General features: G+C 42.2%; 1 protein-coding gene across 9 annotated transcripts in view; it reads left to right on the top strand.

Moving 5' to 3' along the window:
• The first annotated feature begins 19,958 nt into the window (after positions 1-19,958).
• Positions 19,959-26,434, top strand: part of PRUNE2 (prune homolog 2 with BCH domain) — a 292,750-nt gene continuing 286,274 nt past the window's right edge. For 8 of the 9 annotated variants that reach the window (XM_012474544.3, XM_064361635.1, XM_012474547.3 and 5 more), the window contains exon 1: positions 20,027-20,145. In XM_012474544.3, the coding sequence (XP_012329967.2) occupies positions 20,110-20,145 (36 nt within the window). In that variant the 5' untranslated portion in view covers positions 20,027-20,109. Of the gene's footprint in view, positions 20,146-26,434 lie in introns of all 9 variants that reach the window. The other variant, XM_012474548.2, reaches the window with a different exon arrangement.

The following is a 26,434-nucleotide window of genomic DNA, read 5'->3' on the forward strand; positions in this document are numbered from 1 at the left end:
CCTTGCATTTTTCTCTCATGAGTTCTTGGAGATTATGACTAGATAAAGAAAAAAATGACACTGAGCTGAGGAATGAGCAAAAGTCTCGGCAGAGACGTGGGAGAGGCTGTGCTAGTTGGAGGGTATGAACGAAGCCATGGAGGTTTACAACTGTCTGACTTTTCTAGGGAAAGGTAAGTAATCTGGTGTGACTAGAAAAAGGTTAGGTGACGTCTGGAAGCTGGTTTGGGTGTAGAAGGACAAAGAGGCGGAATGGGAAGGGTGAGTGGCAGCTAGACTCGGAAGGACTGAGCACCAGGTAGAAATGACAAAAGAAAATCGTTTTTCCTCTCTCAGGAAACACTGAACTTTAGAAGGCAACATCTCCATCCTGACTCTGTAAACTCATCTTTATCAAAGTGAGAATTTTAAGGTAAGTTGGAAGGGCCAGGGCCAGGCTTATAGCAGGGGTTGGCAAGCTATGGTCTGTGAGCCATATCCAACCTGCTGCCTGTGACTAAGAATGATGCTTACATGTTTAAATGGTTGATCAAAAGTGAAAAGAAAAATAATATTTTGTGACTTGTAAATTTGTACAAAATCTTAATTTCACTATTCACAAATAAGTTTTCTTGTAACACAGCTATGTTCACTTGTGATGCTTTCACTGCTCTGGTCATACAAGGGCAGAACTAAATTGTTGTGACACAGATCCTCTGTCCCGAAAGGCCTAAAACATACCGTCTGGCTGTGTTTAAAAAAATATTGCCAAGTTCCGTCTAAGACCTTCAAAGACAAAGGAGTCGCCTGGGTGTGGTGGCTCATGCCTGTAATCCTAGCACTTTGGGAGGCCTAAGTGGGTGGATCATTTGAGGTCAAGAGTTTGAGACCAGCCTGACCAGCATGGTGAAAGCTCATCTCTACTAAAAATACAAAAATCAGCCAGGTGTGGTGGCACATACCTGTCATCCCAGCTACTCAGGAGGCTGAGGCAGGAGAATCACTTGAACTCAGGAGGCACAGGTTGCAGTGAGACAAAATCACAACACTGCACTCCAGCCAGGGTGACAGAGTGAGACTGTCTCAGAGAAAGCCCAAAAAACAAAGGAGTTGAGCACTAGACAGAAAGTTCAGAGCAGGAGGGAGCTCTACACAGATAACCGAAGTTTAATGGAACTGAGCTCACAAGTCACTTTAACTAAACGTATTAATTCCAGTGACCACAATTTCCCTAGCACTTATTCTCCTGTAGCATACTTGGAAATTCTAACAAGCTATTTTTGTTTGCAGGGGGGGCATTGTTCATTTGTTTTTAGTGTGAGATATGGATTAAGCATTTTAAAAATTTTTAAATAATTTCTGGGAAATTTGGAAAACTATGTTGACAGTGTGGTTGCCATGCGTTTTAAAGAATATTCACATTGTTGAAGAGTCATAAAAAAAGGGATTGTCTTTCAGAATCACAAATCCAAATCAATAGAAATAAATTACTGAGATTTCTAACCTCCTAAACATTTCTCTCTCATCTTGAGAACAGCAATAAGTGTCCGTTCTTTCTGGAGTCTACCAATCACCTATTTCTTCTTTAGTGTGAGTAATTTTAAAAATTATTTTCATTAGGCTAAAAGACATTATGTTATACAACGTCTTTTTTTTTTTTTAAATGGCAAGGCAGACTTTATTCAAGCATGGGACATTATGATAGGTATAGGAACCACTGTGATTGAATGTGGCAGGGAGGGAGGGAGGGAGATTGGACTGAACTTACTACTGTGTCCTTAAAATTTTATTTTTTATTTCAGAGACAGGGACTCATTCTGTTGCCTAGGCTGGAGTGCAGTGGCATAATCATGGTTCATTGAAGCCTTGAAATCCTGGGCTCAAGCAATTCTCTGACCTTAGCCTCCCAGTTAGCTAAGACTATCTTTAAGTTTTTAAAAAAGCAATCCTTGGCTAGGCACGGTGGCTCACGCCTGTAGTCCCAACACTCTGAGAGGCCGAGGAGGGCAGATCATGAGGTCAGGAGTTTGAGACCAGCTTGGCCAATATGGTGAAACCCCGTCTCTACTAAAAATACAAAAATTAGCTAGGCAAGGTGGCATGCGCCTGTAGTCCCAGCTCCTCAGGAGGCTGAGGCAGGATAATCACTTGAATTCGGGAAGCGGAGTTGTAGCGAGCCAAGATTGCGCCACTGCACTCCAGCCTGGGCGACAGAGCGAGACTTAAAAAAAAAAAAAGCAATCCTTACTTCCTGGACACACCAAAATTGTAATCCCGTGTCGATCCAACTAAAAGAAAAACTCAAAATTGAGAAGGCCCAGTTAAAGAAAAGTGGGCAAAGGATGTAATACAATCATTGGCAGGAAACGCTGTTAGGTTGTGAGACACAGCAGTGGAGTTGTAGAGTCGCCTCCCAGTTGATGTAGCTCAGAATATGCAGGATTCCCAGCTGACAGCTTCTGTCTCCCCTGGGGTGGTGTGCAAATGGAGACTGTATCAGTCAGCGTTCAGCTGCAGCAAAGAGAAGCAACTCTAGTTATTTTAAGCAGAAAGAGGTTTAATACAAAGAATTAGCTGCATGGAAGTGCTGGTAGAAGAGGGGATCTTTGGGAGACCCCCAGGACACTTGAGAGCTTACCGGGTAGGGGAACAACTACCTCTTCCACGAAGGTAGGGAATCAGAAAGTTGCTATATAGCATCAGGAATCTGCCGTTGCTTCCTCATAGATGCATCTAGACTCCCATGAAGCTGGGAGTTACAAGTACCCTGCTGGAGTGCTGCTCCATAAATATGTCTGCACTACCACATTTTATGGTGAAATTCAGCCAAAAGCAGCAGGAAAATTATCTCTACCTCACTTCCACTTTCCAAAACTTGCACAAGTGCATCCAAGTGGGGATAAGTAGGTGATCAGAGCCCTAGCTGTAAGAGATTCTGGGAAATGTAGTTTTTTATTTCTAGCCTCTCTATGTGGGGAGGCACACTGGAAAGGAGTGAAAAAAAATGTTGAGGTTGATCACCTGTATTTGTTTCCTATTGCTGCTGGAACAAATTACAACAAACTTAGTGGCTTAAAAAATACACATTTGTTATCTTTCAGTTCTGGAGGTCAGAAGTCTGGTGGAGGTCTTACAAGGCTAAAATCAAGGTGTCAGCTGAGTGTGCTCCTTTTGGAGGCTCTAGGAGAGAATCCATCCATTCCCTGACTTTCCCAGCATTAGGAGACTTTCCCACATTGCTTGCTCATGGCCTCATTGCTCTGACTTCTGCTTCTGTCATCACGTCACCTTCTATGACTCTAACCTTCACATCTCCTTCTCACAAGGACTCTTGTGATTACACTGGGTTCATCTGATAATACAGGACAGTCTCCCCTCTCATGATTCTTAAGTTAATCACATCTGTGATATCCCATCTTCCATGCAAAAAACACATTCACAGGGATTGGGTCGTTGATATCTTTTGAGGGTCACTATTCAGCCTGCCACATTGTTCATATCCAAATTATTGAGGGAAGGAGCCGATTCTTGTTAACTACGTGCTATGTGCTGGAAACTTTATATATATTATCTCATGGAACATTCATGACAACTCTTAAAGGTGGTACCATTATTCCTACTACAAATGAGAAAAAGAGATTCAAAGAATTTTAAATACTAGCCCATTATTCAGTGATAAAAAGAAATAACTTAAGCCATGAAAAAACAGGCAGGAACCTTAAATCCGTATTGCTAATTGAAAGAAGTCAGTCTGAATAGGAATACATACTGTATGAATCTAACTATAAGACATTCTGGAAAAGGCAAAATTATAGAGTTTATAAAAATATCAGTGGTTTCCAGGGGATAAGGTTGGGGGCAGGGCATTGAAGGTAAGTAGGCAGAACTATATTACCCTACTTATGAGCAATGAGTTTTCCCCTCCAAAAATTATTTTTCTATTACCCAGGCTAGAGTGCAGTGGCATGATCTTGGCTCACTGCAACCTCTGCCTCCTGGGCTCAAGCAATCCTCCTGCCTCAGCCTCCCAAATAGCTGAGACCACAGGCATGTGCCACCACACCCAGCTAATTTTTGTATTTTGCCTAGGCTGGTCTCCAACTCCTGGGCTCAAATGATCCATCTGCCTTGGCCTCCCCAAGTGCTGGATTACAGGTATAAGCCACTGTACCAGCCCAAATTTTTGATATTACAAACAGCCTGTGGCAAAGATTCTTGCATATACATCTTTTCACACTTCTTTGACTACTTTTTGCTAATACATTCCTAAGGGTAGGTTTTCTGAGTCAGATGGCAGGCATATTTTAAACACCTTTTATATATATATTTAGAAAGTGTCAGTGGTGTGCTAGAACTTCTGATATAAATTAGAGCTTTCCCCCTCTTCTCTGGAGAGCTATTAAACATTTAGCACACTACTGAAAGTGTGTGCAAATCTCCAGTTCTAACAGTGTATGAGGACCCATTATTTTCACCTCAAAATCCATACTTAAAACAGTAATATGTGCTAGTTGTAATTTGTATATTCTAATATTGATGAATCATAATACCTGTTGCTACCTCTAGCTTTTCTTTTCTGTAGCTTGTTTAGAGGTTAAAAGCAATTTCAGGTATATTTGGGCATATTTTGTACTCAACCAGGTCAGTGCAGTCCATTAAGGACAAGCAAATTTTGCAGAGATTTGGCATAATTATGCAGTAATGCCAAGGAGTGTTTGCACTTTGGAAAATTGTTATTTATAAAAACCTTTTAACTAATTGTTTTGGCACACATTGTTAATCTGCAGGAAACTTGGTGACACACAGAGAGGGAAGCGGAGAGAGTGATTAGAATTTCCATGACTCCTTTATCTAATTTTCCATGATCATCCCATATATGCCATTTAAGCCCACAGGTGGGGATCTTCCTGACCTTGATGCCACCACTACCCTGGTAGCTAGCAAACCACTCTTTTAATGCGGTTGTGTTGTTTGTGTTGCAGTGGAATAAAAGTTTGGACCACTGAGTAATCTGGTTCTAAGATGCTATGATTCTATCAGAAATGATCAGTGGGAGAGTCAGCTGGCGTAATGAAAATAGCATGAATTTGGGGACCAAGGTCTCCAGAATTCTAAGTCCTGCTTTGCCACAGGGCTATGCAAGCAATCTGAAAGCCTCTTCTGTCATATTTCTACTCCACAGCTTGATTGGCTGATCTAGCCAACTAGATTCCTGCTTCATTTTTCTTCGTCACTTCTGGTAGGTCTTTCCTCCAAGGGTCCATAAAGGAGCTACTCATGAAATTCCCATATGGAAGAGTGATAGTCTTCTACTTGATAAAAGCATAGGAGTAGCCCCTTTACCTCTACATAACTGAATACTCGTAGACAAGCCTCAGTTTTCACATGAATAGAATGCATGCGTGTGTGTATTAGTCTATTCTCGCATTAAGATAAAGAACTACCTGGGACTGGGTAATTGACAAGAGGTTAAATTGGCTCACAGTTCCACAGGCTGTATAGGAAGCATAGCTGGGGAGGACTCGGGAAACTTACAATCATGGTGGAAGGTGAAGGGAAAGTTGGCACGTCCTACATGGCTGGAGCAGGAGGATGGGGGTGGGGAATGCTACACACTTGTAAACAACCAAATCTCATGAGAACTCACTCACTGTCATGAGAACCGCAGTGGGAAGGCTACCCCGTGATCCAATCAGGCCCCAACACTGAGGATTACAATTTGACACGAGATTTGGGCAGGAACACAAATCCAAACCATACCAGAGTGTGTGTATGTGTGTGTGTGTGTGTGTGCACACGCATGTGTGCATGTGTAGAGGCCAGGGGGAATTACACTCAATGTGTGAGTCCTGAAGTTGAATGGCTCTATGAAACCAATTCACCTGCATACCAAATGTGGTGAAATCAAAGTAGCGCCTTCAGTAGAAACTAAACTCCCTTAAAAGAAGCATTTGAGCTAGCTTCCACAGACTACTATAGGAGAACATGATGTTAAGCTGTCATAAGAATGCTATAATTTGGTTCTCACTGGAAGAATGCAACAGTGATGTAAGAGGCTGTTTATGAAATTATGCCATTAGTGAATGCTTGTGCCCATGACTGTAAGGGCTGTAATTCTCTTACACACAGACATCAAAGGTTATTGCAAAGCCATTGGAAAAATTATAATTATTTTAAAGTCGTCTATAAAATACATAACTTTTATTAAGTAATATGAATATAAAGTGAGATCAAGTTCTGGATCTGCGCTGTCCATGCTGATGACCTATAGAGCATTGCAAACTATAGAGTCTCTGTATTGCCTTCTTTTCTTGTAAGTATCAATGGCAGTTTCCCACTCAATGTAAGTTGAAGGGTGCTACTCAAATCACCCCCGCATCCCCAAAATAACATGTCCACCAATGCTTTTGAAATGAAATGTTTGCCACTTGAGATGAAGAAATCCTTTTTCTAGGTTTTTACCTCTAACATCCCCTTGTTAAGAGCGTTGCAATGTCAATTGGTCATTGCAATTGGCCAGAGGTGCCATCACCAAGTGTGTCAGTGTATCAGTTTTTTCTTTCTTTCTTTCTTTCATTTTTGAGACTGAGTCTTGCTTTGTTGCCCAGGCTAGAGTGCAGTGGCAGGTATGAGCTCAGCTTACTGCAACCTCTGCCTCCCAGGTTCAAGTGATTCTTGTGCCTCAGCCTCCCTAATAGCTGGGATTATAGGCATAAGCCACCATACCTAATTTTTGTAGTTTTAGAAGAGATGGGTTTTCACTGTTGAGCAGGCTGGTCTTGAACTCCTGACCTCAAGTGATCCACCTACCTTGGTCTTCCAAAGTGCTGGGATTAGAGGCATGAGCCACCGTGCCTGGCTTGTTTTCTGGGTCTGCTGTAAAAAAAAAAAAAATACCATGAACTTGGAGGCTTCAACCACTTTAAAAAATGCTGTTACAGTTCTGGAGGCCACAAGTCCCAAACCAAGGTGTCAGCAGGGTTGGTCCTTCTGGATGCTCTGGGGGAAATCCATTCCTTGCCTATCTCCTAGCTTCCAGCGGCTGCCGCCAATCCTCACTGTTGCTTGGTTTGTAGATGAATTGATTCAGCCTCTGCCTCCATCTTCACATCACATGCCCCTCCCTGAGTCTCCAGTTTCCTTCTGCCTTGCTCTTGTGACTCCTGGCATTAGATTAAAGGCTCACCCCAAATCTAGGATAATCTCATCTCCAGATTTTTACATCTGCAGAGATGTAAAATAATTCTATGCAAAGAAGCAAAGGATTACATCTGCAAAGATCTTTTTCAAAATAAGTTTATATTCGTAGGTTCCAAAGGTTAGGACATGGATATATCTTTTTTTAAAAAAATTTATTTTGCAGGGGCCAGGGCACTATTCAACTCACCGTAGCATGGGAAACCCTGAGAAAGATTGGTTTTCTCTTCTAACATTATTTTAATTATTGTTTTCTTCCCTTTGCCACACTTACAGAATTAAAGTTGTGAAAATTATATACGTACTTCATGTGATTCTAGTCCACTGCCACACAAGGCTCTGGTGGAGATGTAGCAATCAGAATCTTTCAAAGCCGTGTGAGCCAGAGGCAACCATGGGGATGTTACGGTTGCTTGTTTATTCAGAAGTTCACTGTTGTGTGGTTGGAAGAGACATGGGCTGCTCCTCTCTGCGTGAAACAGAAAATTCCATGAGAGACTCATGCAACCTACAAGAGGCTGGGTTGTCTCATGGTTCATTTCAATGATGTCCTCATAAAGGAAACTCTAGTCAGGTAGCCCTCAAAGCATTGAAAACAATTTAATCTTTAGTGAAATCTCATAAAGATGCACCAAAGAGGAAGCCCACACAAAATATATTTTCTTAAAATTCCCTGTGTCACATTTCTTTTTTAATATGTCACACATCACAGATAGCAGTTATGTAAATTCCCACTTTTTATCCCTTAAAATTTTGCAAATCCTGTTTGCACTCTGGCTCTTCTTTTCCCCAGCAGGTTTTCCTGATCTCAATTTTCTGCCCTTTTACATGTAGATCAATCTAGATGGCTGTAGTATTTTTTCATTTTCTTGACCGCTTTTTCCTTCTTATGAGATCCATGAAGCGCAAAGCAAACCTACATCGAAAACTCTGGGATTAACCAGGATTTGAATTGAGCAGTTTCATTTTGCTACTTAGTAGCAATGTGAATTTGGATAAATTTCTTAAACTCTCTGATTCTCTTTCTCTCCTTTTTTTTCTAATTTGTAAAATAAAGCCAAGAATACCAAATTGGTAGAGATGGTTTGAGGATTAAGTGAAACAATATATTTTCAGATTCCTAACACAATGCTGACCCACATTATGAGGTTAAAAAAATGGTAGTCCTTTTCTTATTCTTTCTGTGTAGAAAGGCCTCCTTGTAGAGACAAATCTAATCAGACTTTTTGGCAATGTGGAATGAGACCACGTGAATTAGAGCACATGGTGTTCTAAAGGCTCCATGCCAAGAATAACCGACACATCTATACTACAGCAAAAATTGTTTTGCAGTGGGAACTATGGCTAGGGGTCTGCCTCTCATCAAGGATTTATTTTTGGAGAAATTCCCAAAATATAGGAAGAATGTTCAAATAGTAGCAGCCAGGAAATTTCCAACATCTGCTACACTGGGTCATTCTGATTTGGTCTTTTTGCCCTCTTTCTGTAATTTCCATTTTGGCAAATCAGGAGTTGTGACTCACAGTGGTAAATCTCCACATGGTTGAAATATGCCTTATTAGTGCAATCTATTTTAGTATTGTTAATGCTGTGGTATAAATATGTAAATCATTAGAAGTATTTAGTCAATTAGTAGAGGCTGATTTTTATTTTACTTCCATGTTGGCTTTACTTTCAAAATATGTGTTATGTTATTATTGTTTTACTTTTCTTCATTTTCCTTGCTACATTTCTGGGTCCAAGCCATTACTATCTTTATGTAGATGATGGGATAGACCACTAAGAGGTCCAGGACTCTTCCACCCCTACACGGCAGCCTTGCTCTCCATGCAGCAGCTGGAGTGATCTTTATAAAACCACACATGAGAACATGTTCCTCCTCTGACAGCTTCTCACCACATCTGGAATAAAACCCTAACATTCTACCCTGACCCAGTGGGCCCTAAGATCTTCCCTTGCCTCTCTGAGCACATGTAGTCTGTGCCGGGTTTGCCTTCCATCAGTGCCTTTGGCCGCTTAGATCTCTTCCCATCTATTCCTATGGGGCTGGCTGCTTCTTGCCATTCAGGTCTCAGTGTCTCCCCAGGTAGACCCCCAGACCCTTAATTCAAAGTAGACCTGCTCCTGTTCCAATCTTTATCATTCTGCTTTTTCTTCACAGCATGTGCTACTCTCCGACATTTTGAATTGTTTGTTTTATTGCTCATTGTCTATGTAGGGGAGAAAAGATTTCTCTCCTCACTCATTATAAAGTTGATGGCCAACAACCCTATGACAAAAGACAGAGTAATAAGCAAAAAGCTTGCAAACACAGTTCATGTAAATCTTATGCGACATGTGAGCCTTCAGAAGCAAAGCCCCAAAGACCCAGGGAAAACACTTTTTATGGACAGCCATACAGAAGTATAATTGAAGGACAAAAGGGTCCGATCTAATGATAATAAACTGGAAGAAGTGCAGTGAGAGCTGTTTGCTCAGTTTCTTCTGTGTAATATTTCTTCACTCTGGGGATAGGGCAGGACATCTGCCGCATGAGGGTCTTCAGGGGAGAAGGAACAGAGGAGGTCAGAGAGTGACAATTCTGGATTTTATGGTCTGCTTCAGGGGAGGAAGGCTTGAGAGAAGGTCAGGGAGACCTTCCTAGTTCTGCTGTTTTCCAAGTTTCCAAGGTGTCTTATTTTGGAGTATCACACCTGAAGTCCCTGTAAGACCACATGTCTGTGTGCCTGCCCAGTGCCTGGGACATAGCAGGAGCTTAAAAACCATGATCCCCACATACAGGGATTTGCCATGGACATGTTCATGAAAACCAAACCAATTCTTAATTCCTCCTCCTCCTCAAGGTGTCCTTCCTCCATTTAGAGATGTCCTTTTCCAGAGTTCCCAGCGTCTCTGGGTCATAATCAGGTTCCCTTATCAGAAAGTGAAAGATTCCAGGTTTCCTGTCTTTTCTCCCCCTCCCCGCAAGTCAGTTTTCTGTATTCCAGGCTGCCTTTGCTGTGTGCAAAGTTCAACTGTCTGCCTCAATTTTAATAATTCAGTGTTGAATGGGAATATTTCCATATGCAAATATTTGAAGAATTAAAATGGCAATTAACAGACGTATATTTGGGATTAATTTAAAATACTTGTTGTCTCCCTGTTTACTTTCATAGTCCAGCAGTAATTCTGGTCTTAGTGACTTGCTGTGATTTCTCCATCCACTGTGTTTCCAGATCTACACTAGCCAGAGTCACAGTTCTAAAAGATGCTGTCTTTGAATATGATTGAAAAATCACCATTTTAACCCTTTTATAGAGCCTTAAAAAGCATTTCAGAAGTACCTGCATTTCTTTTTTTCTACCTGGTTGATGAGCCTCTCTTCTTTAAGGCTTCAGCTGGAAGGGAATTGATCAACACGTGTTATTATAATTATTTGAGGACCTATCATGAAAAGGGTACTCTGCTGGATGCAGCTGGGGGAATACAGAGAGGTGTAAGACCAAACCCCTGTCCTCTGTAGCCTTACCATCCCGCAGGAGGGAGAAGATGCAAAGACTCGTTATCTGAAGTTGATATTTGGTGGATGACACAGGGTTCAACACAAAACAGTTGCCATCCCCCTAAAAGCTGCCAACTGTTACTGGATGGCATTGATGATTTCCATGACATTTTTCCAAAAACCAATGACTTTCCTCTTATGGTTTTTGTACATCAACAAAGTTTTTCAGCTAACAACTATTGGGAAAAGTGAATCTATAGAAGTTTATTATTAAATAAACTAACAAGAAATTGCGGTTGTTATAGCAGTCTTGGAGTCATAATAGTCCAGGCCTTCCCCAACTGCTGACTCCATTTTAAAACTGTTTTTAGGATTTTTTTTTTCCTTCATTCACAGAAAGTAGGATGGCCGAGTGAAGGAGGAGGGGGCATGGGAGAAGGAATCTGGAAGCCAGAAGAGGTAGTATCAGTTCCTAACAATTTTCTGAGCTAAGTCTAGTGAGTCTAGTGGAACATTAATGTGAATTAATCCTTGACAGAAACAGAAGCAATTGGGTGGCAGCATTTTACAAGAGCGCTGAGTTGCAGGTGGTGTCTCCCAGGGAGTCGGTCAAGGAGAGTTTGACGGAGATGTTCTCTGGGGAGCAAGGCCTTTGCTTTGCTGCCAGTTTGAAGAAAGTACAGCAAAGAGGCAAATGCTATAGGTGGACACTGCGGCTCTGCATTAATGGAATTGGATTTCCTTCTTCCTTTCCTTCTGGAACTTCAGTGGTTTTATAGTGCAGAGATTTAGAGAAGAAAAATGCATAGCAAATAATTTTTGCCCTCAGTGAAATTGACAGTTTCTTGGACATTTTTAAATATCCATTTTTAATTTTACTGCTTTCTACACAATATTATTGAAAACACATTACATACTGAATTCAGTTTTTTTCTAAGTGAAATATTGTCACTATATGAGAAGAGAGATCAATGGCCCTTGTTGGACAACAATCTAACAGCATCCTTTAACCTGAAATTTGAGCCTTTTTTTTTCTTGGTTCCAGGCTTCCTGTCATGAATAGAAAATTCCTCTGAGGACATCAGCTTTTAATACCTAAGAAAACACATACCTCTAACAAATCCTTCTAATTTTTCTCTTCTCTGGCGTGTTATTTACATTTCTACATGTCTTAATTACTGAGCTTTGAGTTGAAGTTCCTTAAAATACTTGATTACTTCTTTTACAGGTGGATATTTTTATGCCATCTTAGCATAATCCCTCTGAGTTCTACACAAACATCTAATGTTACTAAGATATTTAAATACGTTATTAAAAATAAGACAATTTCTGTTCGTATATTTTCATCTTCCTTGTGGACCTAAGAATCGTATGATTCTGTTTTGTAATCGTAGAATGTTAATGTTGGAAACATCCACCCAAGTCTTCCATTTCTCCTGACCCTAAGACCTGGAGATGCTAAACTCACAATCCAAAGGACTAAAACTCAAGCATTTAACCATCAGAACATAATTATGTTCTACTCTATGGGAAGGGGTGAGGTTCAAGGATGATTAGGGAAGGGACGAGGATGGGGGCTGGGTAAAGGAGAACCTGATGGGAAAGAAGCAACGATTTAGCTGAACCATCATTGAGGACAGGAGCTTTTAATGATGTGCACGGCTCAAGTTTCTGGGACATTTACCTCTTTCTTGCTGGTGATTTCTCTGACTTATCTGCAAACATGACGTGTGAGGTCTATGTGGCCAGGTAGTACTGGGTAGGTGAAGGGGTGACCAGCTCATTTCTAACTATGGAGAAACAATTGAAAAAGTAATGAGGCGAGTACTCATTTCTTCTCTAGTTTCCATATTTGCTTTTTCAGGTGAGGAACTAGGCAGTGCATGCTAGTGGACAGGCAGTGACGTGCAATTGCTTAGTACCTGGGCTCTGGACCTGGTCACCTGCTTTGGCTACTTACTATCTGAGTAATTTTGTGAATATTATAGCTTTGTACCTCAGTTTGCAAATCTTTAAAGCAAGGATAATAGTACCTGATGTATACATTTACTGTGAGGACTAAATGCTATGCATACACATGAAAAAATTAAAGTGATATTTCATGCAAGGAAACTCTTCGTAAACATTAGCCTTTTTGATGGAAAAGGCTTGAACTTTGGAATAGAGTCTGGATTTCAATATTCAGGCATGTCAATAAACAACTTGGGCCTGTTTCTTTAGCTCTAAAATAGATTGGTTGCAGTCCCCATTGTTCTGGCCTTCCAGCGTGATTGCAAGGATGAGAGAGCATGTTGGTAGACTCTCAGGACTTGGAAATTATTAACATTCCACTCTCCTTGCCAAATACTTTCTCAGTGGAAATGCAGGATGGGATCATGAGTTACAGTTTATACTGTAACTGAGACATGCAGCATTGTGCTGAAGGCACTTGAGATACCTTTCTGCAGGAAGAGCGTGTATAAAATTCAAGCCACCTGACCTTAATGGTAGAGTGTGAGAGGAAGCTGGGACTTTAAGGCCCTCTCGCATCTTCCCACCGGCAACAGACCTAAAAGTGGCGGCCACTGCCTGATTATTATGATGACTCACAGAGCCAGAGTACTTCCTCTCTCCTCCACTGTCCTTTCAAATTAAATTCATTGCACTACAAGATGTCTGTGGTTCCCAGAAATGACGCAAATTATATGCACCCTGTTCAAAGCCTGAACGTTTGACTCTCAGGACATTCTCCCAAGTGGTCTGGGCCGTGCCACTTGCCAATATAGCTCTCACGATCTCAGTTACTCCTCTTTCTTCTTTCTTAACAGAAACTCAGAGAAGATAATAGCTATATGGATTCCTTTTAAAAAAGTCTTGCAAAGCTTACCTTAAAAATTTTGGATATTTTTGCTAAACCACCAAAGAAAAAAAAATGGTTAATTCCTCTTAATATTATTTGCTAACATGGATAGTATCTGACCATTCACAGGACAAAAAGCAGGCACTGAACAGTTGCTTACAGGCTAAATAAGAGGCCCTAGGGAATGCACATTAGTCTTGTTTCTATCTCATGTCCTTGAAATAAGCTTAAAATGCTTTTAAATCTAGATCAAGTGTGAGATGCAGTTTCTTGAACCCCTTGTGTCACATGAAACAATTTAAAAGCAGCTAACACAGACATCTGCATCAAGGAGACCATACCTGTGAGAGGTGTGGTTGGTCAGTAAGGAAGCTAGCTTGGAAATGTGCCCAGACAGTGAATCAGCAGCTGCCATCCCAGCTATATTTCATTTTTAAAAGGATGGCATATGTCAGGTATTTTTTTTTTTTTTTTAGCCAACCAAACAGATTTCTTCAGTATTCTGTTTTTCATTGTTAACATTTCCCAATATTTGTAGGGATGTTAGCATTTGATTCTTTAATGGCAATTGTGTAAAGTAACTTGGACAGGTATTAATCTTCCATTTCACAGATAAGGAGATTAATAATCACTTGCCAAAAGTACACAGCAAGGTCTTGTATCTAGATTTTCTGATACCATGCCATTGTGAGCATCAGGGAAGCTGGTTACGATAAGAAAAGCTTCAGTGCCATGAGATGGATGCAGAGCTACAGTGTTCCTATGAGAACCTACGCAGGAAAGACCCAGTGCCCCATCGGGGTAAGGAATGGTAATTTGGGGATACAACCCCTAAGCAAGTTACATTTCACTAGTGAGTAGTACAGGTAGATGTGTTATTGCTAAGAAACATCTGCAATGCCTTTCTCTGAAACAGACCTCTTATATGAAGCCCAGGTTGCAAAGGAATATAACTGTAGGAGGTATTACTTGGTGTAGAATAGACGCAAATTATAATTAAACCATGTCACATTTTTAGTGAGTGCTGCTCCGTCCACAATTGACCTGGAGATTTTCCTCTTGTTGGGATCTCTTCATGGAGTCTCTTTCTTCCACTTACAGCTATTGCATTAAGTTTCTCCTCTCCTTAACAGACTCTTGGAAGTTAGAATAATGGCAGGAACTGACCAAGAATTGGGCACTTTGCATATATTGTTGCATTTGGGCCCCATGACATTCCTATGAGGGAGTATTATCTGTTCATCTATTTTATAGATGAAGACACTGAAGCTTATCAAAGATAACATATCCTAACTTTCTGAGCTGGTAACTGGCCAGGTGCTCTGGTTATCTATTGCTGCAGAACAAATCCCAGAAATTTAATGGCTTATTATAGCAATCATTTTATTATATCCCACAGTTTCATGGGTCAGGAATTTGGGCAGGGCTCAGCAGACTGAGCTCAGCTTGACTCCAGCCCCAGTCAAGCCAGCTGATGCCACGTGAAACAGCTTAACTCTGTTCCACGTGGCATCAGCTGGCTTGACTGGGGCTGGAGAATCTATTTCCAAGATGGCTTACCACATGGCTGGCAGCTGGGCTGTTACCCAGGGTTCATAGCTCCTCTCTGTGTGAACCTCTCTATGTAGCTGCTTGGGCTTCCTCATAGCATGAAGGCGAGGTTCCAAGAGCATGTATTCTAAAAGACAAGAGGTTGAGGCTACCAATCACTTAAGACCTTGGTCCCAGAAACTAGCATGATATCATTTCTGTAATATTTTATTGCTCAGGAAGTCAGAGTTCTCCTAGATTCAAGAAGTAATACAGACCCTACCACTCTCTGGGAGAAGTATCAAAGAATTTGCAGTCATGTTTAATCTATCACACAGAGCAAAGATGAGATACAGATCTCAGTTACCACACCATATTGAATCTCTGCTAGTATTACCCAGATGCGTTTCTCAATCACTTCATTTATTTATTTGGTAGTCACTAGACTGTGAGCTCCTTGAGAGCAGGGATCATGTCTTATGCATCTCAGGGTAAAGAAAATGCCTGTATAAGCATAGTATATGCTCCATAAATGCTCAAGGAAGGAACGAAAGAGAGCTGAGTTCCAGTCCTGGCTCCTGCTTTGAAGTAGCTCTGTTAGTCTGAGCAGGATGCTGAACTACTCTGGGCCATGGTCCTGTCTCAGTAACATGAGGAGATGGCATCATCAGAGGATGCTTTTCGTTTTTTCCCCCTAGCACCACCATTGTGTTAGTCAGCTCAGGCTGCTATAACAAAATATGATAAACTGAGCAGTTTAAACAACAGATATTTATTTTTCACAGTTCTGGAGGCTGGGAAGTCCAAGATCCAGGTGCTGGCCAATTTACTTCCTGATGACAGCCCTTCCCAGGCTTGCAGATGGCCAGCTTTTTCCTGTGTCCTCACATGGTGGGAAGGGAGAGGTGGGGGGAGGGAGAGAAAGAGAGAGGAGAGAGACACTAATCCCATCATGAGGGCTCCACCCTCACCACCTCATGTAAACTTAATTACACCCAAAGGCCCCCACCTCCTGATACCATCACATTGGGAGTTAGGGCTTCAACACAGGAATATTGGGGGACACAAGCATTTAATCCGTAACAACCACTTGACTAATCTACTCAAAATAATGATTTTAAAAATAAAGAGAGCTTGGATACAGTTCTCAAATGACGGGAGTCCAGAAATCAAGAAATCTGAGAGAGAGAAAAGCAAAGAGCAGAGGAAATGGGATTGTTCTGCCAATAAGGACAAGGGACTCTAAAGAGAAGAAGGTGAAATTAGGTTCAGATACAAATACATAAATTAAGGTCGTAGGGCTTGGAATAGAAAGAAAGGAAGTTGAAGGAGGCTTTTTTAAAGGTTGAAGACGCTGGACTGGGGACTATTTGGCCACAAGGGTAGCAGAAAGTAGTAAATCAAAGGGAACTCCAGGTTTTGTACCTGAGTGACTAGGGAATGCACATTTAACTAACGTCAGCAGTAGTTCCCAACTCTGACTACACGGAGCCGTCCCTGGAGAGCTCTGAAAAAATAGTGATGCCTGGGCCCTTCTCAAGATCACTCAATTCAGAATTTCTGTTCTGAATTGTTCTGTTTTAATGTTCCAGAGATGGAGCTTGGAACATTAATATTTTTTTGGAGGCCCCCGGTTGATTCCACTGTGCAGCCAGGGTTGACAATATCTTACCTAGAGTTAAAGTCACTAGATTTCTGGCTGCTATGAAATCATAAAAATTGGAGGATCAAAAGCTGATAGCTACCAAATAATTTCATGAATGGTTTGTGTTGTATACAGAAAAATGACCTCTCAAAGATGTCTACAACCTAATCCTTAGAACCTATGGTATGCCTATGGTATGTTAGGTTGCATGGCAAAGAAAATTAAGTTTTTGGATGAAATTAAGGTTGCTAATGAACTGACCTTAAAATGGGGAGATTATCCTGGATTAACCAGATAGGCCCAGTGTAAACACAAGGGCCTAAAAAATCAAACAGGAGGTTAGAAGAATAGTCAGAGAAATGCAATGTTGCTGACTTTGAGGATGGAGTAAGGCTGGGTGTAGTGGCACATGCCTGTAATCCCAGCACTTTGAGAGGCTGAGGCAGGCAGATCATTTGAGGTCTGGAGTTCGAGACTATCCCAGCCAACATGGTAAAACCCCATCTCTACTAAAAATACAAAAATTAGCTAGGCATGGTGGCGAGCACCTGTAATCCAAACTACTCAGCAGGAGACTGAGGCAGGAGAATCGCTTGAACCCGGGAGGCGGAGGTTGCAGTGAGCCCAGATCGTATCATTGCACTCCAGCCTGGGGGACAAGAGGGAAACTCCATCTCAAAAAAAAAAAAAAAGAAAGAAAGAAAGAAACATGGAGGAAGATGTCACAAATCAAGGAACATGGGCAGCTTCTGAAAGCTGAAAGTGGCAAAGAGTGGATTGTCCTCTAAAGGCTTTAAAAAGGAATGCAGCCCTGTTGATACCTTGCTTTTAGCCTGATGAGACCTGTGTTGGACTTTTGACCTACATAATTGTAAGATAATAAATTTATGTTGTTTCAAGCCACTGAGTTTGTGAGATTCTATTCAAACAGTCCCAGGAAGATAATATAGGTGGCCAGCTTGGAAAGGTTTCATAGAAGAGGCAAATTTTGGTAAACTTTTGAAGGGACATTATTGGTGGAAAAAAAGATGGGGAGATAGATGTTGGAATTTGAGTCCATCAGAATTTTTTTTCTAAACATTTCAAGGATGTGTGATTCCTACCTAGAATATTTATAAGCCAAAGCTAGAGGAATAAAGCAGTATTATGTAATTGTTGCTAAATTCCCCAGTGAAGTCAGAGGCAAGGCATTCTCAAGAATTTTTCTCAGTAATGTTACTTGAATCATGTGCAACTTCACAGATTTAAAGGCTGACAAAACACTTGCTTTACCTGGTTGGTTTTAAATTACTTAAGTCAGTACAGAAAGCAGACAGAATCTGCAGCTTCCACATAGCCCACCCCTGAATGTCACCCGGAACTTAACATTCTTACCACTCTCCTTTAATCAGGTCTGTGGACCCTGATGATTTGTTTTCATTGGATCCTTTTGAATAAAAAATAATTGGATCATGAGACACACACCTACACACAGACAGGAAAACAGACACACATTGAGACAGGAGAGACAGCACAAGAAAACTCTTCCATATGTACCTTTATTCATTAAAACATATTTATCGAGGACCTATCTATGATATGAACATATGTCGTGTTAGGGATCCATCAGTGAATGAGACAGGCAAGGTCCCTGTCTTTACAGAGCTCACAGCCTGGTGGAGGACACAGACAAATGATCATGCAATTTATAGCAGAGTGGAAAATGTAAGTTGCTATGAGGGAACACAGAAGGGAAACCAACTTGGTCTGGGGATGGGAAGGGGAAAGTATGTCGGGACGCTTTCTGGAGAAAGAGAACTTCTACACCACTCACTCTCAAAATGTGGTTTTTGGATCAGCAGCATCAGTGAACCCTGGGGGACTGAATACATGAACATTCTCAGGCCCATTAAGCCACACCTATTAGGGCTAAAATTCTAAGGATGTGGCACAGAAATCTGTGTTTTATCAAGCCCTCTACGTGATATAGATACATGCTAAAGATCATTGAGAACCAGAGCACCACACCTGGACTGCGCATCAGAATCACTTGGGTCACTTTCCACAGAAATGCTGTGGCCCTGTGCCCAGAGATACTAATTTAATTGGATAAAGCCCTGTTATCAGTCCTTTTTCAAGTCTCGGGTGATTATGATGCGATTTTACTGTGCAGTCAGGGTTGAGGCTATTTCTCTAAAACAGCTGAAGCTGGGGACTGGGACAAGGGCTAGAAGGATCTTACTGGTGGTGTGCAAAAGCCCAGAGGTCAGAGAAAGCTTGATGTAGTGTGTTTGGGGACCGGATAAGGCTGCGTACAACAAAACCCCATGGTTTAAAATAAGTCAAAATAAAATTTGTAGATATAAGTTCAAGTGTTCATTGTAGTACTTCTTAAACTTTAACAAGTATAGAAATCACCTGAGTCTCATAGAAACACAGACTCTTAGTTGGTAAGTAGGAGCAGGTGATTTCTATGCATTTCTATAAACTCAGCGATGCTGATGCTGCTGGTCTGCAGACTGCACCTTATCTTAAGGTTTTATTGCCCCAGCTTTCCCTGAGCGTTCAAGTCAGTGGATGGGAACCGCAGAAGGCCGTATCTACGCATTACTCCCAGGACTGACATAAGGGCATCTAGTTGGGGTGAACTGCGGATGCCCACTGCTGTGTGGGTATGTGTTCTTGGTAGGGAGGAAAGACGCAGCCTAGCCCAACTGCCTAGCTTTCTCTTCTGATTATTATCCATCAAGGTCGTACTGCTTTTAGCTCGGCAGTAACTCCCTCTCTTTCCCTCCCCGCCCCTCCCACGCCAATCTAGCTGAGTGCCTCCCCTGGCCAGGCCAGCAGACCAGCTCATTAAGTGACCGCTGGAGCGCTCCGTAACGCGCCAGCTAGCCAGGGAGGCGCTGGGCGAGGCGGGGGCTCTCCTGGGACCTGTCTCTCTCTTCCCACCGTCCCTCGCTGACCGCGGCGGTGCCTGCGGCAGAGCCTCCCTCTGCAGCAGCCCCTTGCACTTGGCTCGCACTTCTGGGCGCTGTCCATGGTTGCAGCAGCTTTCGGCGCGCCACGTCAGGAGGCCGCAGCAAGGCCCTGCGATTGGCGGAGGAGCCCCTCGCCATACCCTTGCACCTCCGCCCACACGCCCCGGCCCCCGAGGCGCGTGCCAGAGAGCGTGCCGGGCGCGCCCGAGGCTCCCGGGCGGCACACCCACTCCTTATTAGGGCAGAGTCGGGTGCCCTGAGCGGGCGGCCGGGCGAGGGGTGGGGCGAGGAGCCCTGGGGCTAGACAGCGGAGGGCGCGAGCACAGCCTCAGCCGCAGCCGCCTCCGAGCGGCAGGAGGGAGCAGTCGGTGGCTGTGCCCCGGCAGGCCACTTTCTCGGGACCCCGCTGCTTTTCCTTAGGCCGAGATTTTCCACTGCGCCCCTCCAAGTACCTCGCTTCTAAACCCCTAGCCACGATATGGAAGAATTTTTGCAACGCGCCAAATCTAAACTGGTAAGTTGAGTGAGCAAAGCTGTGTGTGTGTGTGTGTGTGTGTGTGTGTGTGTGCGCGCGCGCGCGCGCGCTGATGGAAAGGTGGAGAGAAAAAGGTGTTGCAACAGAGGAGGACGAAACAACTTTGCCACGGAGTTGTCAGGGGGAGCGGGCTGTCCCCTGGAAGGAATCTCTGGAACTCTGGCTCTTAAAGCTGGCAATCTGTCTCCAGGGGTGCACAGTTGGAGGAGGTTGTGGCCTGGCTGAAGTTGGGTCGCTTGTTTCTAGCTTCGGTCCCTAAATCAGCAGTTTGCCCCTGAAAACTACGGGATAAATGGGTGTTGTCTTCCTTGAGATAAAGGGCACAGCCTTCTGCAGATGCATTTTGTGTAGGTGTAAAAGGAAAAAAAGATACCCTTAGGACTGTAGTTCACCTGGAGTTGACAAAAGTGAGGAAGTCAGGGTGCTGGGTAGGAAGGACATGTTCGTTGGAGAATCCACAGAAGAGAGCTTGTTCCACTGCAGGAGTTAGGGATATTCTAGTATATATTGTGTCTTGCTAATCCCCGTTCACATCTGTAAATCGGGGCAGAGGCAGAAGGGGAAAGCTCTAACTGTTGGTTTTCTGGGGTTTACCAGACCATCGTTCTCCCGGGAGCAGACCTGTGTGTTAGCCCATGTTTACCATATCACTGTCCAACAGTGAATGGGCAATTCCATGCGTATGTTAACAGTTATTACATTCTGGAACAACAGACTCTAGCAGTTTCTTAATTCTAAACTGTTTTGGCTCTCCAGCACAACGGTAATAAACCTAATGGAAGTGTTTCGGTTTTAGCACTTTAAAAAAAAAGAAGCCTGTAGTCATTTAGAAGCAATATCGTTAATGAACTGTAAAAGCAACTTTTACAGTCCTGGCATAGAAAGAAATACATAATTTATGATGCCTTTAACCTTTAGGCCTTCATAGAAGCCAAAATATAAAGTCTGCATTAAGGTGATGTTTTAATCACAAGGCAGGATATTTGCAGGGTTATTACTGTAACTCATTTACCCTCGCACAACAAAGGGAGTGCAGAAAGGGAGGGCCCAAAGGTGCCTGAACCACCATTCAGAGTGCAGACGGAAGTGTGATCCTTACAGTGGTCTACCTGCAAGTATCTTGAAAAAGACCATTAAAGTTGGTAAGTACTTATATGGGAGCTTTCCACCTGAAACCTCCCAGGGAGTGGAATGTTTGTGGAGATTTCAGAGTTGAGGAATCTCTGTGTTTATTGACCCTTTTATAGTTTTACTAGAGCACATGGATGAAAATGCTTATTTCAGAAACTCAACTAAGTGTTTGGCATTTCTGATAGTATGAGCATGTTCTGTTCTTTACCTAGTAATGAAAGAGAAATGTTCAAGAATGAAAGTCAGTTTTGGCAACTCTGTGTGTGTGTGTGTGTAAAAATGATAATGACAAATGCAGAGTTCTGAACTGTATCTGTTTTTCACTCCCATAACATTACTTTATCAATATTTTAATAATAAGTATTTAGACTGTGGGTTCTGAGATGAGCAAGAGATTTGTCTCATTTCTGAGGAGTGGTTGCTGGAATGGAAATTTTCCTATTTCAGAGTAATCGGTTGAAAGTAACCTGTAATTTATCTACCGAGGCCCTTCATTAGACGAGCAATTGCTCTACATCATTAAAAAATGCACAGGAAAGAGAAGCGGTTGTTTGAAACATCGTTACCAGTTTCATGTCTCAGCCAGAACAATTACTGCTTATTTTATTTTTTCTTGGGATAAGCTTCTTGCTAGAAATCATGATTAACCTTTCGTATCCAGCCACAGCAAAGGTGTTTTGGTCACTTTTAGTGTCACATTTCTCCTGATAAGTTACATTTTCTAGGTAATAAAAGTTTCACTTAATATGTCACACTCAAATGTAGTAGATAACCTTCTTTAGAGGATAGATAACCTTTTTCTTGAAGAAAATAATTAAGTCAACGTCATTCACTTGTGGGAAATTTATTTATAATGAAATGGTAAGATTTTAAAAAATTCAGCCAATCCTTTGGAAAACATTTTAATGTGAAGAAATTTATCATACTGATTTTTACTTAAGCCTTATTAGAACAGAATTAGAATTTAGGAGCTATGTTTTAAATGTTTTTCTTTAGAAGTTAATAGAGATTTAGCTATATGATACCTTAAAAAAGAAAAAAAAGCCTAATTGCTAGCTTTTTTCCTACCTATTTGACTTAATTGCTTTGATATTATGTAGGCATTATATATATATATATATGTTTTTAATGGTTTGAAATAGTTAAACAACTATTCCAAAGTCCTAATGTAACCTCATCATCATTGGGGCTAGCTAATTCCAATAGGCAAAAGCAGCTTTAAATTGCAAAATGGAATTGCTATTAGCTGTAGACGCAGTCTCCAATAATCAAAATGTTGGAGAAATTGTGTGCCTTTTTTCTGACTTAGAACATTTATTATTTATCTGTCATTGTAAGGAGAGAGGAAACTCTGCTATTCTAGGCCAGGCCCATAGGTTGAACAGAAATCTTTGAAGGAAAAAGGATGATCTGAATTTTTATCAGGTAATTTGGGGCTTATTTCCATTGAAGTTGGGGGATCACTCTCAATTCTATTTTTCAGCCCAGTCTGGTCCTACTAGTCTTTAAAATGAGGCAGATTCACTGACATAATCCCATCCTCCTTTTTCCTAAATCTCCCTTTCCAATACCTTTTCTTCCCTCCTGAGAATACTTAGTATTTATCAGAAATGACCAAAGTAAACTCCAGGTGTGGCTTCAGAGAGTTCCCTTCTCCTGAGGCTCAAAAGCTTCTCAAGTAGGCCTGCCTTCTGCCTGGTTAGGACAGGTCGGGTGCTGGAGAATATTTGTGAAAAACTTGGTTGGAAGTAGGGGACAGCTAGGGTGGTAATTACTTCTTCTAAGCAGTCTCTGGAAATGATCCCTTCTAGACAAACAAGAAATGACACGTATGGAATTGACACAAGGATTGTTAAAGCAATAATAACAGTAGGATAAGCAATCTCAGAGCAAGCCCTCCAAGCTTGAGATAATAATCAAAGAGCAGTGTTTTCTAGCTGGAATTACTTCCTTGATGTGAGAACCCAGCCATGTTTTCGGTCTGGATACTTACTCCTAGAACTAGAAATGAGAATGCAAAATGTATTTTGTTTTTTCTCCCGCCTATTCAGAGTTGCAGAAATCAAATCCTATAGTTCCAGATCAGTCTTTAAGTTTTACTCATGCTTTCTATTCTTAGTTACATCATTTCTATGGTAAGAGAAGTTGAAGGAGTGTACGGAATGCGGGCTCCCTGGTCTATGCTGTGATTTGGGAAATGTCCTTCACCTTTATAGTGGTCAGCTCAGAAAAGTATTCAGGACAAGGACAGTCTCATGGCAGTAAATGGTCCAAGTTCCCGTGAAGTTTGGGGGAAAAAGATGAAGTAAGTGAGGAATCATTTGGGGATGGGTGGAGAGTTCTGGGGCTGTGGCTGGTTGGAAACCAGGGTCCCCACACTGGGCCCCTGATGCTGAACTTCCCCCACTGCCCAGACACCCTCAGCTGATTCAGCTCAAGCAGCTGTTAATGGGTGGAGATCACTGCAACCCACACGCCCTGTGGTGTAGGTCAGGAGCCAGCCTGGAGAAGAGTAGGGGGTGGGGATGTTGTCAGCTGTTACCAGCAGGATACAGGGCACATCAGCATACAGGGCACATCAATGTCCCAGGAATGCTGTTTTCAACAAGAAGGTGGAGAGAGTCACTACTGCAGTCTAGGGGATGCATCTGCTACGTGAGCAGCGACAGCTGCGGAGGAAGGGCTCATTTCTGCAGTCAGTGAGTTGATACATAGAATTCTACAGAAGAAAATTTCTGGGTGACTAGAATGTCAGTTCACACTCTGTGGTATGTGGCATAGGGACAAGAAAGCACATTCCAACCTCTAAATGAACCACTGCATTAGAGTGGTTACAGGAGATAGGGTTTTAAAAAAGAAATGAAAAGACTGCAGCATGTCTGCAGAATAATCAACTTGATTGGAAATTGAAGGAATATATTCTTGATTTCCTTTTGCATGGGAAGAAGGTTGTGTATGTCAATAAAAAGGATATTTAGAGTGAATGCTTCATACCTGTTAAAGGGCAGCTGTGGGTAATAATGATGAAGAAGCTGGCAGAGCTGTTTCATTTCAGGAGCTGAGCTCCTTCTGATCAGAGACTACAGGATCAGCTCCTGCCCCATTGCAAAGGAGGGCAGGTGCTCTTTAGACCATGCCTCTTGCCAGAGCGTTTATGAGCAGGAAACTCAGGAATCCAAAGCACTTCCCTGAGTGTGGTATCCCCTGCTTAGAGGCTGATAAGAAATGAACCCTTGATTGCTTTGGTCCTGGAGTTAGCTTCATTTCTCACTGCCGGATCATTCAAATGAACAGCTGCGGACTGTCCCAGTCCTGGGACCTTCCGAGAAGAACCACACTTTTTTAGTGTAAACAGATCTTGGAGTGGATCAGTCTGTCTCAAAGGAAGAAGGGTGCTCCCTGTCATTCAAACAGTACCTTGAGTCTTGGAAGACGTGGAATCAGGTGAGCAAGGTTACCCTTCAGGCAGTGATTTGGGGACTATTTTGTCAACTGAGTCAAAAGCTGATGGCTTTAGTATAACCTGTTTGTTTCTATGTAACATTTATTTGGGCAGATATTAACATCATTCTGAGTTTGGTAAACTGGTCTGGGGGGCTCCTGTAAGCAATGGTAGTTTGGTGATGGAGGCATTATTCCTCCAGGGAGGGGCAAAAGGAATCTACCCCTCCGTGAATGTTACCTGAGCAGTCAGAAGAATGAGGGCAGAATACTTGGGTCTGGATAAAGGTTGCAGAAGAGGAAAGAACATCAGGGACCAGAGAGAGGGCATGCAATGTTTGTTACTGATTTTTCTTGAACCTTGGGGATTATAGGAGAGTCCTGGTGTTTGAAGTCTTCTTTGAAAGGAAACTGGGGAGGGCGGATGTATTCAGGAGGCAGCATTGCTGTGGAGGGTGATATGAATGGCGCCCTCTGAGTCTGTATAGTACGCAACCTGCATAGTCATTTGTGTCTACCCTGTCAGGGGTCTCAAAGTAGCGTGCTCAGAATCTCTAGGGTTGTCCCAAATCCATTTCTTTCTGAACCCTGTGGCTTTGGACTTTGGCTTCCAGGGAAAGGAAGTCTTTCTTCTTGAGAGCTCTTATGAGACTAATTGGGCTCTAGATCATTCTGGAAAATCAGACCCTCAAATTCTGGGTTAGAATAATTAAGCTGATAAACAGCTTTGGTTTCTTAATCTGAAAAATGGAATATTAATGCGTACTTTGTATGTTAGTTGCAAAGCCAAAATGATGTACCCATAGCCCTTAGCACAGAACTTGGAACAATGGTGGGTCTTTCCACTTGCCCCCAAGGCCGCCCTCTTCTGTACTTCCTTGTCTTAGTGAATGGCATTGTTATTCATCCAGTTTCTCCAGCTGAAAACTTCCTTTTCCTTCATCCCTTCCCTAACCCACCCAGATGACTGCAGTGGCTGGCAAACTGCTTTCACCCTGCTTCCAGGGAAATCATTTTGAAAGCATTTTTCACACCTTTCCTACCCCTCCCTTAAAACCTTCTCATCACTTTCCATTGCTCTTAGGAGAGTGGACACACGTTTAGCATGACCTGATCTGCTATCCAGATTCTTTCTGGCTTTTTGTCCTGCTTTCTTTGACTTAAATAACTCCTGCCTCTTAGGTTAAACAAAGAGAGGCCTCTTCTGAATGAGCCCCCTCCCTTACTCCTTGAGTCTAAGTCAGATTTTTTGGTAATTTTTCAGATCACTTATTTCCCCTTCTGACTATATCTCTATGGGGCACATTTGTTTGATTAATGCCAATTTGGCGAGAGTAGGGACCAGGGTCTGTATCATTTTGCTCACCATTTTATCTCCAGGTTCTGGTGCAGTACCCGATGCTCAAAGAGTGCTTTTAGAATTAATAAACTCGAAAGGCAAGAGTCCTGCACAAAGCATGGCACATTGTAGTGGCTCAATACAAATAAACGGAGGGCCAGGTCTGGATTTTTGGAGGTCTGAACCCGAAGTAGGACTGGTGACAGTAGGCAGGAAGCCATATTGGTTTGCTAGAAGAAGGTGAAGGACATTAATGTCAAGGACACCATATTGTGCTTCACACATAGTAAGTACTTAATAGAAAGTGTTATCACAAAATAAATATCAAATTTTTAAGCATGACTGCTTAGAATCTAT

Source organism: Aotus nancymaae, unplaced genomic scaffold, assembly GCF_030222135.1.
Source record: "Aotus nancymaae isolate 86718 unplaced genomic scaffold, 86718_ANA_hifiasm-v0.15.2.pri h1tg000041l, whole genome shotgun sequence".
Lineage (NCBI taxonomy): Eukaryota > Metazoa > Chordata > Mammalia > Primates > Aotidae > Aotus > Aotus nancymaae.